Source organism: Oncorhynchus gorbuscha, unplaced genomic scaffold, assembly GCF_021184085.1.
Source record: "Oncorhynchus gorbuscha isolate QuinsamMale2020 ecotype Even-year unplaced genomic scaffold, OgorEven_v1.0 Un_scaffold_1132, whole genome shotgun sequence".
Classification (NCBI taxonomy): domain Eukaryota; kingdom Metazoa; phylum Chordata; class Actinopteri; order Salmoniformes; family Salmonidae; genus Oncorhynchus; species Oncorhynchus gorbuscha.
In genome coordinates this window covers 48,818-66,434 of record NW_025746004.1, presented here as the reverse complement: position 1 = coordinate 66,434, position 17,617 = coordinate 48,818, and the positions used below count along the sequence as shown (strand labels likewise).

Genomic DNA, 17,617 nt, shown 5'->3' with positions numbered 1-17,617 from the left:
TGTTGAAACATCTGTAATGTCTGTTTGTCCCCCAACATGTTGAAACATCTGTAATGTCTGTTTGTCCCCCAACATGTTGAAACATCTGTAATGTCTGTTTGTCCCCCAACATGTTGAAACATCTGTAATGTCTGTTTGTCCCCCAACATGTTGAAACATCTGTAATGTCTGTTTGTCCCTCAACATGTTGAAACATCTGTAATGTCTGTTTGTCCCTCAACATGTTGAAACATCTGTAATGTCTGTTTGTCCCCCAACATGTTGAAACATCTGTAATGTCTGTTTGTCCCCCAACATGTTGAAACATCTGTAATGTCTGTTTGTCCCCCAACATGTTGAAACATCTGTAATGTCTGTTTGTCCCCCAACATGTTGAAACATCTGTAATGTCTGTTTGTCCCCCAACATGTTGAAACATCTGTAATGTCTGTTTGTCCCCCAACATGTTGAAACATCTGTAATGAGCTGTTTGTTTGTCCCCCAACATGTTGAAACATCTGTAATGAGCTGTTTGTTTGTCCCCCAACATGTTGAAACATCTGTAATGTATGTTTGTCCCCCAACATGTTGAAACATCTGTAATGTCTGTTTGTCCCCCAACATGTTGAAACATCTGTAATGTCTGTTTGTCCCCCAACATGTTGAAACATCTGTAATGTCTGTTTGTTTCTCTGCAGTCTGAATGTGAACGACATACAGGACACGTGTCAGAAGAATGCAGCAGCAGCTCTGGTGGTGGGACGCAGAGACGTGGCTAAGGTAGGACTGATCAGAGGCGTGGCTGAGGTAGGACTGGTCAGAGGCGTGGCTGAGGTAGGACTGGTCAGAGACCGTGTCTAAGGTAGGACTGGTCAGAGACCGTGTCTAAGGTAGGACTGGTCGGAGACCGTGGCTAAGGCAGGACTGGTCGGAGACCGTGGCTAAGGCAGGACTGATCAGAGACCGTGGCTAAGGTAGGACTGGTCAGAGACCGTGGCTAAGGTAGGACTGGTCAGAGACCGTGGCTAAGGTAGGACTGGTCAGAGACCGTGGCTAAGGTAGGACTGGTCAGAGACCGTGGCTAAGGTAGGACGGGTCAGAGACCGTGGCTAAGGTAGGACGGGTCAGAGACCGTGGCTAAGGTAGGACGGGTCAGAGACCGTGGCTAAGGTAGGACGGGTCAGAGACCGTGTCTAAGGTAGGACGGGTCAGAGACCGTGTCTAAGGTAGGACGGGTCAGAGACCGTGGCTAAGGTAGGACGGGTCAGAGACCGTGGCTAAGGTAGGACGGGTCAGAGACCGTGGCTAAGGTAGGACGGGTCAGAGACCGTGGCTAAGGTAGGACGGGTCAGAGACCGTGGCTAAGGTAGGACGGGTCAGAGACCGTGGCTAAGGTAGGACGGGTCAGAGACCGTGGCTAAGGTAGGACGGGTCAGAGACCGTGGCTAAGGTAGGACGGGTCAGAGACCGTGGCTAAGGTAGGACGGGTCAGAGACCGTGGCTAAGGTAGGACGGGTCAGAGACCGTGGCTAAGGTAGGACGGGTCAGAGACCGTGGCTAAGGTAGGACGGGTCAGAGACCGTGGCTAAGGTAGGACCGGTCAGAGATAAGGTAGGACCGATCAGAGATAAGGTAGGACCGATCAGAGACCGTGGCTTAGGTAGGACGGGTCAGAGACCGTGGCTAAGGTAGGACGGGTCAGAGACCGTGGCTAAGGTAGGACCGGTCAGAGACCGTGGCTAAGGTAGGACCGGTCAGAGATAAGGTAGGACTGATCAGAGACTGTAGGGCCCTGTGTTAACTCTGTGTCCTGTAGGACCCTGTATTAACTCTGTGTACTGTAGGACCCTGTATTAACTCTGTGTACTGTAGGTATTAACTCTGTGTACTGTAGGGCCCTGTATTAACTCTGTGTACTGTAGGACCCTGTATTAACTCTGTGTACTGTAGGTATTAACTCTGTGTACTGTAGGGCCCTGTATTAACTCTGTGTACTGTAGGGCCCTGTATTAACTCTGTGTACTGTAGGTATTAACTCTGTGTACTGTAGGACCCTGTATTAACTCTGTGTACTGTAGGACCCTGTATTAACTCTGTGTACTGTAGGTATTAACTCTGTGTACTGTAGGGCCCTGTATTAACTCTGTGTACTGTAGGGCCCTGTATTAACTCTGTGTACTGTAGGTATTAACTCTGTGTACTGTAGGACCCTGTATTAACTCTGTGTACTGTAGGACCCTGTATTAACTCTGTGTACTGTAGGACCCTGTATTAACTCTGTGTACTGTAGGAGTGGACCCTGTGTACTGTAGGACCCTGTATTAACTCTGTGTACTGTAGGACCCTGTATTAACTCTGTGTACTGTAGGTGTGGGCCCTGGCCTCGGCTGCCACCAGCCTAGAACTCAGTCCTGACTCTGACCCTGATGCAGACGCTCCCTGGGCCAGACATCCGTTTGGGCGCCACCTGCTGGAAACTCTGTGAGTAACAGGCAAATGTACTACACTGTATATACTGTACTGATGTACACTGAGTGAACAAAACATTATGAACACCTGCTGACATGAGTTAGACTGATTCAATATTAGGAAGGTGTTCTTAATGTTTTGTATACTCAATTAAAAATAACAGTAATTGGACAAAAGATCCGTTTTGGCAAAGCCCAGCAGGAACATACCGGACCCGCCAGGAATTGAGTTTGACCATGGGGTGTCCTGTACATCAAGCTGTCTCACTCAACAGAAACAGGAGAGAGACTAGTGTCCTGTCCAGGGGGTGTCCTGTACATCAAGCTGTCTCACACTACAGAAACAGGAGATAGACTCGTGTCCTGTCCAGGGGGTAGACTGGTACATCAAGCTGTCTCACTACAGAAACAGGAGATAGACTAGTGTCCTGTCCAGGGGGTGTCCTGTCCAGGGGGTGTCCTGTACATCAAGCTGTCTCACTACAGAAACAGGAGAGAGACTAGTGTCCTGTCCAGGGGGTGTCCTGTACATTAGTCATTGTGGCTGGTACAAGGCTACTTACTGTATATACTGGAGGGATTAGGACACTCTGTCTGTCTCTGTCCCCTCCTCCCAGTCTGATGAGTGATGTACAGACTCTAGCCATGCTGTGTAGTGTGTCCAGGACTCCTCTGTCCCCTCCTCCTCAGTCTGGACCACTACAGTCTGATGAATGATGTCCAGACTCTAGCCATGCTGTGTAGTGTCCAGGACTCCTCTGTCCCCTCCTCCCAGTCTGATGAGTGATGTCCAGACTCTAGCCATGCTGTGTAGTGTCCAGGACTCCTCTGTCCCCTCCTCCCAGTCTGATGAGTGATGTCCAGACTCTAGCCATACTGTGTAGTGTCCAGGACTCCTCTGTCCCCTCCTCCCAGTCTGATGAGTGATGTCCAGACTCTAGCCATGCTGTGTAGTGTCCAGGACTCCTCTGTATCCCCTCCTCCCAGTCTGATGAGTGATGTCCAGACTCTAGCCATACTGTGTAGTGTCCAGGACTCCTCTGTCCCCTCCTCCCAGTCTGATGAGTGATGTCCAGACTCTAGCCATACTGTGTAGTGTCCAGGACTCCTCTGTCCCCTCCTCCCAGTCTGATGAGTGATGTCCAGACTCTAGCCATGCTGTGTAGTGTCCAGGACTCCTCTGTCCCCTCCTCCCAGTCTGATGAGTGATGTCCAGACTCTAGCCATGCTGTGTAGTGTCCAGGACTCCTCTGTCCTCTCCTCCCAGTCTGATGAGTGATGTCCAGACTCTAGCCATACTGTGTAGTGTCCAGGACTCCTCTGTCTGTCTCTGTCCCCTCCTCCCAGTCTGATGAGTGATGTCCAGTCTCTAGCCATGCTGTGTAGTGTTCAGGACTCCTCTGTCCCCTCCTCCCAGTCTGATGAGTGATGTCCAGACTCTAGCCATGCTGTGTAGTGTTCAGGACTCCTCTGTCCCCTCCTCCCAGTCTGATGAGTGATGTCCAGACTCTAGCCATGCTGTGTAGTGTCCAGGACTCCTCTGTCCCCTCCTCCCAGTCTGATGAGTGATGTCCAGACTCTAGCCATGCTGTGTAGTGTTCAGGACTCCTCTGTCCCCTCCTCCCAGTCTGATGAGTGATGTCCAGACTCTAGCCATGCTGTGTAGTGTCCAGGACTCCTCTGTCCTCTCCTCCCCAGTCTGATGAGTGATGTCCAGACTCTAGCCATGCTGTGTAGTGTCCAGGACTCCTCTGTCCCCTCCTCCCAGTCTGATGAGTGATGTCCAGACTCTAGCCATGCTGTGTAGTGTTCAGGACCCTCTGTCCCCTCCTCCCAGTCTGATGAGTGATGTCCAGACTCTAGCCATGCTGTGTAGTGTCCAGGACTCCTCTGTCCCCTCCTCCCAGTCTGATGAGTGATGTCCAGTCTCTAGCCATGCTGTGTAGTGTCCAGGACTCCTCTGTCTGTCTCTGTCCCCTCCTCCCAGTCTGATGAGTGATGTCCAGACTCTAGCCATGCTGTGTAGTGTCCAGGACTCCTCTGTCCCCTCCTCCCAGTCTGATGAGTGATGTCCAGACTCTAGCCATGCTGTGTAGTGTTCAGGACTCCTCTGTCCCCTCCTCCCAGTCTGATGAGTGATGTCCAGACTCTAGCCATGCTGTGTAGTGTCCAGGACTCCTCTGTCCTCTCCTCCCCAGTCTGATGAGTGATGTCCAGACTCTAGCCATGCTGTGTAGTGTCCAGGACTCCTCTGTCCCCTCCTCCCAGTCTGATGAGTGATGTCCAGACTCTAGCCATGCTGTGTAGTGTTCAGGACTCCTCTGTCCCCTCCTCCCAGTCTGATGAGTGATGTCCAGACTCTAGCCATGCTGTGTAGTGTTCAGGACTCCTCTGTCCTCTCCTCCCAGTCTGATGAGTGATGTCCAGACTCTAGCCATGCTGTGTAGTGTTCAGGACTCCTCTGTCCCCTCCTCCCAGTCTGATGAGTGATGTCCAGACTCTAGCCATGCTGTGTAGTGTTCAGGACTCCTCTGTCCCCTCCTCCCAGTCTGATGAGTGATGTCCAGACTCTAGCCATGCTGTGTAGTGTCCAGGACTCCTCTGTCCCCTCCTCCCAGTCTGATGAGTGATGTCCAGACTCTAGCCATGCTGTGTAGTGTTCAGGACTCCTCTGTCCCCTCCTCCCAGTCTGATGAGTGATGTCCAGACTCTAGCCATGCTGTGTAGTGTCCAGGACTCCTCTGTCCCCTCCTCCCAGTCTGATGAGTGATGTCCAGACTCTAGCCATGCTGTGTAGTGTCCAGGACTCCTCTGTCCCCTCCTCCCAGTCTGATGAGTGATGTCCAGTCTCTAGCCATGCTGTGTAGTGTCCAGGACTCCTCTGTCTGTCTCTGTCCCCTCCTCCCAGTCTGATGAGTGATGTCCAGACTCTAGCCATACTGTGTAGTGTCCAGGACTCCTCTGTCCCCTCCTCCCAGTCTGATGAGTGATGTCCAGACTCTAGCCATGCTGTGTAGTGTTCAGGACTCCTCTGTCCCCTCCTCCCAGTCTGATGAGTGATGTCCAGACTCTAGCCATGCTGTGTAGTGTTCAGGACTCCTCTGTCCCCTCCTCCCAGTCTGATGAGTGATGTCCAGACTCTAGCCATGCTGTGTAGTGTCCAGGACTCCTCTGTCCCCTCCTCCCAGTCTGATGAGTGATGTCCAGACTCTAGCCATGCTGTGTAGTGTCCAGGACTCCTCTGTCCCCTCCTCCCAGTCTGATGAGTGATGTCCAGTCTCTAGCCATGCTGTGTAGTGTCCAGGACTCCTCTGTCTGTCTCTGTCCCCTCCTCCCAGTCTGATGAGTGATGTCCAGACTCTAGCCATGCTGTGTAGTGTCCAGGACTCCTCTGTCCCCTCCTCCCAGTCTGATGAGTGATGTCCAGACTCTAGCCATGCTGTGTAGTGTCCAGGACTCCTCTGTCCTCTCCTCCCCAGTCTGATGAGTGATGTCCAGACTCTAGCCATGCTGTGTAGTGTCCAGGACTCCTCTGTCCCCTCCTCCCAGTCTGATGAGTGATGTCCAGACTCTAGCCATGCTGTGTAGTGTTCAGGACTCCTCTGTCCCCTCCTCCCAGTCTGATGAGTGATGTCCAGACTCTAGCCATGCTGTGTAGTGTCCAGGACTCCTCTGTCCCCTCCTCCCAGTCTGATGAGTGATGTCCAGACTCTAGCCATGCTGTGTAGTGTCCAGGACTCCTCTGTCCCCTCCTCCCAGTCTGATGAGTGATGTCCAGTCTCTAGCCATGCTGTGTAGTGTCCAGGACTCCTCTGTCTGTCTCTGTCCCCTCCTCCCAGTCTGATGAGTGATGTCCAGACTCTAGCCATACTGTGTAGTGTCCAGGACTCCTCTGTCTGTCTCTGTCCCCTCCTCCCAGTCTGATGAGTGATGTCCAGACTCTAGCCATACTGTGTAGTGTCCAGGACTCCTCTGTCCCCTCCTCCCAGTCTGATGAGTGATGTCCAGACTCTAGCCATGCTGTGTAGTGTTCAGGACTCCTCTGTCCCCTCCTCCCAGTCTGATGAGTGATGTCCAGACTCTAGCCATGCTGTGTAGTGTCCAGGACTCCTCTGTCTGTCTCTGTCCCCTCCTCCCAGTCTGATGAGTGATGTCCAGACTCTAGCCATGCTGTGTAGTGTCCAGGACTCCTCTGTCTGTCTCTGTCCCCTCCTCCCAGTCTGATGAGTGATGTCCAGACTCTAGCCATACTGTGTAGTGTCCAGGACTCCTCTGTCCCCTCCTCCCAGTCTGATGAGTGATGTCCAGACTCTAGCCATGCTGTGTAGTGTTCAGGACTCCTCTGTCCCCTCCTCCCAGTCTGATGAGTGATGTCCAGACTCTAGCCATGCTGTGTAGTGTCCAGGACTCCTCTGTCCCCTCCTCCCCAGTCTGATGAGTGATGTCCAGACTCTAGCCATGCTGTGTAGTGTCCAGGACTCCTCTGTCTGTCCTGTCCCCTCCTCCCAGTCTGATGAGTGATGTCCAGACTCTAGCCATACTGTGTAGTGTCCAGGACTCCTCTGTCCCCTCCTCCCAGTCTGATGAGTGATGTCCAGACTCTAGCCATGCTGTGTAGTGTTCAGGACTCCTCTGTCCCCTCCTCCCAGTCTGATGAGTGATGTCCAGACTCTAGCCATACTGTGTAGTGTCCAGGACTCCTCTGTCCCCTCCTCCCAGTCTGATGAGTGATGTCCAGACTCTAGCCATGCTGTGTAGTGTCCAGGACTCCTCTGTCCCTCTCTGTCCCCTCCTCCCAGTCTGATGAGTGATGTCCAGACTCTAGCCATGCTGTGTAGTGTTCAGGACTCCTCTGTCTGTCTCTGTCCCCTCCCCCAGTCTGATGAGTGATGTCCAGACTCTAGCCATACTGTGTAGTGTCCAGGACTCCTCTGTCCTCTCCCCTCCTCCCAGTCTGATGAGTGATGTCCAGACTCTAGCCATGCTGTGTAGTGTTCAGGACTCCTCTGTCCCCTCCTCCCAGTCTGATGAGTGATGTCCAGACTCTAGCCATGCTGTGTAGTGTTCAGGACTCCTCTGTCCCCTCCTCCCAGTCTGATGAGTGATGTCCAGACTCTAGCCATACTGTGTAGTGTTCAGGACTCCTCTGTCCCCTCCTCCCAGTCTGATGAGTGATGTCCAGACTCTAGCCATACTGTGTAGTGTTCAGGACTCCTCTGTCCCCTCCTCCCAGTCTGATGAGTGATGTCCAGACTCTAGCCATGCTGTGTAGTGTTCAGGACTCCTCTGTCCTCTGTCCCCTCCTCCCAGTCTGATGAGTGATGTCCAGTCTCTAGCCATGCTGTGTAGTGTCCAGGACTCCTCTGTCCCCTCCTCCCAGTCTGATGAGTGATGTCCAGACTCTAGCCATGCTGTGTAGTGTCCAGGACTCCTCTGTCCCCTCCTCCCAGTCTGATGAGTGATGTCCAGACTCTAGCCATACTGTGTAGTGTCCAGGACTCCTCTGTCTGTCTCTGTCCCCTCCTCCCAGTCTGATGAGTGATGTCCAGACTCTAGCCATACTGTGTAGTGTTCAGGACTCCTCTGTCCCCTCCTCCCAGTCTGATGAGTGATGTCCAGACTCTAGCCATGCTGTGTAGTGTTCAGGACTCCTCTGTCCCCTCCTCCCAGTCTGATGAGTGATGTCCAGACTCTAGCCATACTGTGTAGTGTTCAGGACTCCTGTCCCCTCCTCCCAGTCTGATGAGTGATGTCCAGACTCTAGCCATACTGTGTAGTGTCCAGGACTCCTCTGTCCCCTCCTCCCAGTCTGATGAGTGATGTCCAGACTCTAGCCATGCTGTGTAGTGTTCAGGACTCCTCTGTCTGTCTCTGTCCCCTCCTCCCAGTCTGATGAGTGATGTCCAGTCTCTAGCCATGCTGTGTAGTGTCCAGGACTCCTCTGTCCCCTCCTCCCAGTCTGATGAGTGATGTCCAGACTCTAGCCATGCTGTGTAGTGTCCAGGACTCCTCTGTCCCCTCCTCCCAGTCTGATGAGTGATGTCCAGACTCTAGCCATACTGTGTAGTGTTCAGGACTCCTCTGTCCTCTCCTCCCCAGTCTGGACCACTACAGTCTGATGAGTGATGTCCAGACTCTAGCCATGCTGTGTAGTGTGTTCAGGACCCAGGGCTGTTCCCAGGACTACTTCTCTCTGTATGGACAGCAACGCTCTTCTCTGTTTCCCCCTCATCACTCCCGATACGTAAGTCAAAGTTTATATCCTCAACGTGGGTAACCTTGGTTACTGTTTTCCCTGGTCTGGCATATGGAGCCATTCCTTTTTCTGAAAATGTTTTTACAATGTTTTCTCTCCTCTCCTCTCCCCTCTCCCTCTCCATACTCTTCTCTCCTCTCCCTCCCTCCCCCTCCTCTCCCCTCCCCCTCTCCTCTCCCTGCCTCTCCTCTCCCTGCCCCTCCTCTCCCTCCCTGCCCCTCTCCTCCTCTCCTCTCCTCTCCCTCCCTGCCCCTCTCCTCTCCCCTGCCTCTCCTCCCCTCTACCCTCCCCTTCTCCTCTCCCTTTCCTCCTCTCCTCTCCTCTCTCCTCTCCCTCTCTCTCCTCTCCCTCCCTCCCCCTCCCTCTCCCTCCCCTCCTCTCCTCTCCTGCCTCTCCTCTCCTCTCCCTGCCCCTCTCTTCCTCTCCTCTCCTCTTCTCTCCCTCCTCTCCTCTCCCCTCCCCTCTACCCTCTCCTTCTCCTCTCCCTTTCCTCCTCTCCTCTCCTCTCCCCTCCCTCCCGGTCTCTCCCTCTCCCCTCCCTCCCTGTCTCTCCCTCTCCTCTCCCTCTCCTCTCCATGCCTCTCCTCTCCTCTCCCTGCCCCTCTCCTCCTCTCCCCTCTCCCTCCCTCTCCTCTCCTCGCCTCCTCTTCTCCCCTTCTCCTCTCCTCTCCTCCAGCCCAGCTACACATCCAGCTCTGTGTCGTCAGGCTCCTGTTACAGCACCTCAGACTCCACCACCACCACCACCTGGAGCATCGGTATGTAACCCGGGATGGGAATAAAAGGCTGTTTATGGTATGAACTCAGTGACCCCAGAAGAGACCAGCGCCAAGACCCAACTAGCACCCTGTTCACACTACATGACCAAGAGTATGTGGACACCTGCTCATCCAACACCTCATTCAAAAAGGATGGGCATTAATATGGAGTTGGTCCCCCCTTTGCTGCTATAACAACCTCCACTCTTCTGGGAAGGCTTCCAACCACTCTACTGCCAATGTTTGTCTATGGAGATTGCATGGATTGTGTGCGCAATTCTACGTACCTGTCAGAAACGCGTGTGGCTGAAATAGCCAAATCCACTAATATGAAGGGGTGTCCACATACTGCTGAATGTAGTGTGCACTACTTTAGGTCAGAGCCTACACCCTAATCCCTATACTGAAGTACACTATTTTGTCTAACCTAAAGAAGTATCCTAATCACCAGTCGACTTTCATAACTGTTAGGGAACATGGGACAGTCATGATTTAATCTGACCTGCTGCTTCCTGAACATGTCTAACCTGCTGCTTCCTGTGGAACACACAGTCTAACCTGCTGCTTCCTGTGGAACATCAGAACCTGCTGCTTCCTGTGGAACACACAGTCTAACCTGCTGCTTCCTGTGGAACATACAGTCTAACCTTTTCCTGTGGAACACACAGTCTAACCTGCTGCTTCCTGTGGAACACACAGTCTAACCTGCTGCTTCCTGTGGAACACACAGTCTAACCTGCTGCTTCCTGTGGAACACACAGTCTAACCTGCTGCTTCCTGTGGAACACACAGTCTAACCTGCTGCTTCCTGTGGAACATACAGTCTAACCTGCTGCTTCCTGTGGAACACACAGTCTAACCTGCTGCTTCCTGTGGAACACACAGTCTAACCTGCTGCTTCCTGTGGAACACACAGTCTAACCTGCTGCTTCCTGTGGAACATACAGTCTAACCTGCTGCTTCCTGTGGAACATACAGTCTAACCTGCTGCTTCCTGTGGAACATACAGTCTAACCTGCTGCTTCCTGTGGAACATACAGTCTAACCTGCTGCTTCCTGTGGAACACACAGTCTAACCTGCTGCTTCCTGTGGAACACACAGTCTAACCTGCTGCTTCCTGTGGAACATACAGTCTAACCTGCTGCTTCCTGTGGAACACACAGTCTAACCTGCTGCTTCCTGTGGAACATACAGTCTAACCTGCTGCTTCCTGTGGAACATACAGTCTAACCTGCTGCTTCCTGTGGAACACACAGTCTAACCTGCTGCTTCCTGTGGAACACACAGTCTAACCTGCTGCTTCCTGTGGAACACACAGTCTAACCTGCTAATATTCTCCATAGGTACCCAGTGTCAATAACATGTAGCCATCTGTGTAAAAGGAGTTTCTGTCTATTTCATTAGGTCGAGACCCGGAGCAGGTCCCTCCCTTGGGGGAGTCCTCGCCTGACGACTATCGCCACGCCAACCAGATGTACACAGACCCCCGCGAGCGAGAGAGAGAACTACACGACATGAATAAAAGGTCATTGAGTCGAGTCCAGAATTAGACGTTTAGGAAAAACACACATGAACAAAGACAAGCCAATGTTTTCTTCATAGACATACACGAGAAACAACAAGAGAGGCTGATGTCTGCGTCAGAATGGACCAACATGTCGGCCATCTTACCTAGGACCGGTCCTGAACATGGGGCAGTCTCTTATCTGTTCTAGATCTGCGGTTCTCTCTCTCTCTCTACCCTCTCAGGCTGCTGGACCCAGCCAACACCATGCAGTTTGATGACTTTAAGAAGTGTTACGGGGAGATCCTCCATCGATGGGGTCTGAAGGACAAGAGAGCCGAGGTCCTCAAGTTTACATCCTGTCCTCCTGAACCGCACAAAGGCATCGGTGAGTCTCCTAGATAGTTGGTATCCCAGGGTGAGTCTCCTAGATAGATGGTGAGTCTCCTAGATAGATGGTATACCAGGGTGAGTCTCCTAGATAGATGGTATACCAGGGTGAGTCTCCTAGATAGATGATATACCAGGGTGAGTCTCCTAGATAGATGGTGAGTCTCCTAGATAGATAGTATACCAGGGTGAGTCTCCTAGATAGATGGTGAGTCTCCTAGATAGATGGTATACCAGGGTGAGTCTCCTAGATAGATGGTATACCAGGGTGAGTCTCCTAGATAGATTGTGAGTCTCCTAGATAGATTGTGAGTCTCCTAGATAGATGGTGAGTCTCCTAGATAGATGGTGAGTCTCCTAGATAGATGGTATACCAGGGTGAGTCTCCTAGATAGATGGTATACCAGGGTGAGTCTCCTAGATAGATGGTGAGTCTCCTAGATAGATGGTGAGTCTCCTAGATAGATGGTATACCAGGGTGAGTCTCCTAGATAGATGGTATACCAGGGTGAGTTTCCTAGATAGATAGTATACCAGGGTGAGTCTCCTAGATAGATGGTGAGTCTCCTAGATAGATGGTATACCAGGGTGAGTCTCCTAGATAGATGGTATACCAGGGTGAGTCTCCTAGATAGATGGTATACCAGGGTGAGTTTCCTAGATAGATAGTATACCAGGGTGAGTCTCCTAGATAGATGGTGAGTCTCCTAGATAGATGGTGAGTCTCCTAGATAGATGGTGAGTCTCCTAGATAGATGGTATACCAGGGTGAGTCTCCTAGATAGATGGCGAGTCTCCTAGATAGATGGTGAGTCTCCTAGATAGATGGTATACCAGGGTGAGTCTCCTAGATAGATGGTGAGTCTCCTAGATAGATGGTGAGTCTCCTAGATAGATGGTGAGTCTCCTAGATAGATGGTGAGTCTCCTAGATAGATGGTATACCAGGGTGAGTCTCCTAGATAGATGGTATACCAGGGTGAGTCTCCTAGATAGATGGTGAGTCTCCTAGATAGATGGCGAGTCTCCTAGATAGATGGTGAGTCTCCTAGATAGATGGTATACCAGGGTGAGTCTCCTAGATAGATGGCGAGTCTCCTAGATAGATGGTGAGTCTCCTAGATAGATGGTATCCCAGGGTGAGTCTCCTAGATAGATGGTGAGTCTCCTAGATAGATGGTGAGTCTCCTAGATAGATGGTATACCAGGGTGAGTCTCCTAGATAGATGGTATACCAGGGTGAGTCTCCTAGATAGATGGTGAGTCTCCTAGATAGATGGTGAGTCTCCTAGATAGATGGTATACCAGGGTGAGTCTCCTAGATAGATGGCGAGTCTCCTAGATAGATGGTGAGTCTCCTAGATAGATGGTATCCCAGGGTGAGTCTCCTAGATAGATGGTGAGTCTCCTAGATAGATGGTGAGTCTCCTAGATAGATGGTGAGTCTCCTAGATAGATGGTATCCCAGGGTGAGTCTCCTAGATAGATGGTGAGTCTCCTAAATAGATGGTATACCAGGGTGAGTCTCCTAGATAGATGGTGAGTCTCCTAGATACATGGTATACCAGGGTGAGTCTCCTAGATAGATGGTATACCAGGGTGAGTTTCCTAGATAGATAGTATACCAGGGTGAGTCTCCTAGATAGATGGTGAGTCTCCTAGATACATGGTATACCAGGGTGAGTTTCCTAGATAGATGGTGAGTCTCCTAGATAGATGGTGAGTTTCCTAGATAGATGGTATACCAGGGTGAGTCTCCTAGATAGATGGTATACCAGGGTGAGTCTCCTAGATAGATGGTATACCAGGGTGAGTCTCCTAGATAGATGGTGAGTCTCCTAGATAGATGGTGAGTCTCCTAGATAGATGGTATACCAGGGTGAGTCTCCTAGATAGATGGTGAGTCTCCTAGATAGATGACGAGTCTCCTAGATAAATGGTGAGTCTCCTAGATAGATGGTATACCAGGGTGAGTCTCCTAGATAGATGGTGAGTCTCCTAGATAGATGGTGAGTCTCCTAGATAGATGGTGAGTCTCCTAGATAGATGGTATACCAGGGTGAGTCTCCTAGATAGATGGTATACCAGGGTGAGTCTCCTAGATAGATGGTGAGTCTCCTAGATAGATGGTATACCAGGGTGAGTCTCCTAGATAGATGGTATACCAGGGTGAGTCTCCTAGATAGATGGTATACCAGGGTGAGTCTCCTAGATAGATGGTGAGTCTCCTAGATAGATGGTGAGTCTCCTAGATAGATGGTGAGTCTCCTAGATAGATGGTATACCAGGGTGAGTCTCCTAGATAGATGGTGAGTCTCCTAGATAGATGGTGAGTCTCCTAGATAGATGGCGAGTCTCCTAGATAGATGGTGAGTCTCCTAGATAGATGGTATACCAGGGTGAGTCTCCTAGATAGATGGTGAGTCTCCTAGATAGATGGTGAGTCTCCTAGATAGATGGTGAGTCTCCTAGATAGATGGTATACCAGGGTGAGTCTCCTAGATAGATGGTATACCAGGGTGAGTCTCCTAGATAGATGGTGAGTCTCCTAGATAGATGGTATACCAGGGTGAGTCTCCTAGATAGATGGTATTATTACTGACTCCATTTGGCTCCTCTCTCCCATCTACCCCCTCTCCTCCTCCTCCTCTCTCCCATCTACCCCCTCTCCTCCTCCCTCCTCTCTCCCCCTCTCCTCCTCCTCCTCCCTCCTCTCTCCCATCTACCCCCTCTCCTCCTCCTCCTCCCTCCTCTCTCCCATCTACCTCCTCCTCCCTCCTCTCTCCATCTACCCCCTCTCCTCCTCCTCTCTCCCATCTACCCCCTCTCCTCCTCCTCCTCCTCTCTCCATCTACCCCCTCTCCTCCTCCTCCTCCCTCCTCTCTCCCATCTACCCCCTCTCCTCCTCCTCCTCCCTCCTCTCTCCCATCTACCCCCTCTCCTCCTCCTCCCTCCTCTCTCCATCTACCCCCTCTCCTCCTCCTCTCCTCTATCCATCTACCCCCTCTCCTCCTCCTCCCTCTTCTCTCCATCCAACCCCTCTCCTCCTCCTCTCTCCTCTATCCATCTACCTCCTCTCCTCTCTCCATCTACCCCCTCTCCTCCTCCTCCCTCTTCTCTCCATCCACCCCTCTCCTCTTCCTCCCTCCTCTCTCCATCTACCCCCTCTCCTCTTCCTCCCTCCTCTCTCCATCTACCCCCTCTCCTCCTCCTCCCCCTCTCTCCATCCAACTCCTCTCCTCCTCCCCTCCCTTCTTCTCCTCTAACTTCTCCCCCTTCTCTCCATCCACCCCTCTCCTTCACCACCACCTCCTCTCTCCATCTACCCCCTCTCCTCCTCCTCCCACCTCTCTCCCATCTACCCCCTCTCCTCTCTCCATCTACCCCCTCTCCTCCTCTCCTCTCTCCATCTACCTCCTCTCCTCCTCCTCCCTCTTCTCTCCATCCACCCCCTCTCCTCCTCCTCCCTCCTCTCTCCATCTACCCCCTCTCCTCCTCCTCCCTCTTCTCTCCATCCACCCCCTCTCCTCCTCCTCTCTCCATCTACCCCCTCTCCTCCTCCTCCCTCTTCTCTCCATCCACCCCCTCTCCTCCTCCTCCCTCTTCTCTCCATCCACCCCCTCTCCTCCTCTCTCCTCTCTCCATCTACCCCCTCTCCTCCTCCTCCCTCTTCTCTCCATCCACCCCCTCCTCCTCCTCCCCTCTCTCCCATCTACCCCCTCTCCTCCTCCTCCCCCTCTCTCCATCCAACTCCTCTCCTCCTCCCCTCCCTTCTTCTCCTCTAACTTCTCCCCCTTCTCTTCATCCACCCCTCTCCTTCACCACCATCTCCTCTCCCCTTTCCTCCCCTCTCCTCCTCCCCCCTCTCTCCATCAACCCTCTCTCCTTCACCACCACCTCCTCTCTCCTCCTCCCCCCCTCTCCATCACCTCCTCTCCCCTCTCCTTCTCCCCCTCCTCTCTCCTCCTCCCTCCTCTCTCCATCTACCCCCTCTCCACCACCTCCTCTACCCTCTCCTTCACCACCACCTGCTCTCTCCACCTACCCCATTTCCTCCCCTCTCCTCCTCCCCCTCTCTCAATCCACCCTCTCTCCTTCACCACCACCTCCTCTCTCCTCCTCCCCCTCTCTCCACCACCTCCTCTCCCCTCTCCTTCTTCTCCTCCTCTCTCTCCCCCCCCTCTCTCCACAACCCCCTCTCTCTCCTCCTCCTCTCTCCTCCTCCCCCTCTCTCCATCCACCCTCTCTCCTTCACCACCACCTCCTCTCTCCTCCTCCCCCTCTCTCCACCACCTCCTCTCCCCTCTCCTTCTTCTCCTCCTCTCTCTCCCCCTCTCTCTTCAGAGTTTGGTGTGTACTGCTGCCATTGTCGTAGCCAGGTGCGGGGGACTCAGTGTGCTGTGTGTAAGCGCTTCACCTTCCAGTGTGCCATCTGTCACGTGGCTGTCCGAGGCTCCTCTAACTTCTGTCTGAGTTGTGGTCACGGGGGGCACACCTCCCACATGATGGAGTGGTTCAGAACACAGGACGAATGTCCCACAGGCTGCGGCTGCCACTGTCTGCTACAGAGCACCTTCTGAGAGAGACGCTGAGACACAGACTGATGCAGACACACACACACACACACACACACACACACACTGTCTGCTACAGAGCACCTTCTGAGAGAGACGCTGAGACACAGACTGATGCACACACACACACACTGTCTGCTACAGAGCACCTTCTGAGAGAGACGCTGAGACACAGACTGATGCAGACACACACACACACACACACACACACACACACACACACACACACACACACACACACACACACACACACACTGTCTGCTACAGAGCACCTTCTGAGAGAGACGCTGAGACACAGACTGATGCAGACTCACACACACACACACACACACACACACACACACACACACACACACACACACACACACACACACACACACACACACACACACACACACACACACACACACACACACACACACACACACACACACTGCTACAGAGCACCTTCTGAGAGAGACGCTGAGACACAGACTGATGCAGACTCACACACACACACACACACACACACACACACACACACACACACACACACACACACACACACACACACACACACACACACTGTCTGCTACAGAGCACCTTCTGAGAGAGACGCTAGGACACAGACTGATGCAGACTCACACACACACACACACACACACACACACACACACACACACACACACACACACACACACACACACACACACACACACACACACACACACACTGTCTGCTACAGAGCACCTTCTGAGAGAGACGCTAGGACACAGACTGATGCAGACACACACACACACACACACACACACACACACACACACACACACACACACACACACACACACACACACACACACACACACACACACACACACACACTGCTACAGAGCACCTTCTGAGAGAGACGCTGAGACACAGACTGATGCAGACTCACACACACACACACACACACACACACACACACACACACACACACACACACACACACACACACACACACACACACACACACACACACACACACACACACACACACACACACTGTCTGCTACAGAGCACCTTCTGAGAGAGACGCTAGGACACAGACTGATGCAGACTCACACACACACACACACACACACACACACACACACACACACACACACACACACACACACACACACACACACACACACAGCAGTCCATTAATTTAGTCCTGGAACGCTGTGGTCTGGAGAGGTTGTATAATGAGATGCTGAGGTAGAGGTTGTTATGAAGGCCTTAATGCCTTGACTAGATGTTCCCCCACACAATAAACATCTGATTGAATACAAACTGTTGTTGTCTGAAACTCTTTGCTGTCACTTAGCAACAAATGAAAGGTCAACCACTGCGACCTGGCCAAGATAAAGCAAAGCAGTGCACCGACCTTATGGTGCCATGGATGGCAGATAGGATCATGCCATAATCACATCTGATTTTATTGTGGCCTCCCGGGTGGCGCAGTGGTTAAGGGCGCTGTACTGCAGCGCCAGCTGTGCCACCAGAGACTCTGGGTTCGCGCCCAGGCTCTGTCGTAACCGGCCGTGACCGGGAGGTCCGTGGGGCGACGCACAATTGACCTAGCGTCGCCCGGGTTAGGGAGGGGTTGGCCGGTAGGGATATCCTTGTCCCATCGCACACCAGCGACTCCTGTGGCGGGCTGGGCGCAGTGTGCGCTAGCCAAG

General features: G+C 52.5%; 1 protein-coding gene across 4 annotated transcripts in view; it reads left to right on the top strand.

Moving 5' to 3' along the window:
- LOC124021576 (GATOR complex protein WDR59-like) overlaps positions 1–16,011 on the top strand; it is an 80,074-nt gene extending 64,063 nt beyond the window's left edge. For 2 of the 4 annotated variants that reach the window (XM_046336721.1, XM_046336720.1), the window contains 7 exons: positions 678–759; positions 2,348–2,460; positions 8,547–8,691; positions 9,380–9,461; positions 10,867–10,987; positions 11,212–11,354; positions 15,700–16,011. In XM_046336721.1, the coding sequence (XP_046192677.1) occupies positions 678–759; positions 2,348–2,460; positions 8,547–8,691; positions 9,380–9,461; positions 10,867–10,987; positions 11,212–11,354; positions 15,700–15,935 (922 nt within the window). In that variant the 3' untranslated portion in view covers positions 15,936–16,011. Of the gene's footprint in view, positions 1–677; positions 760–2,347; positions 2,461–8,546; positions 8,692–9,379; positions 9,462–10,866; positions 10,988–11,211; positions 11,355–15,699 lie in introns of those variants that run through there. The other 2 variants (XM_046336724.1, XM_046336722.1) reach the window with 2 other exon arrangements.
- The last annotated feature ends 1,606 nt before the right edge of the window (positions 16,012–17,617 follow it).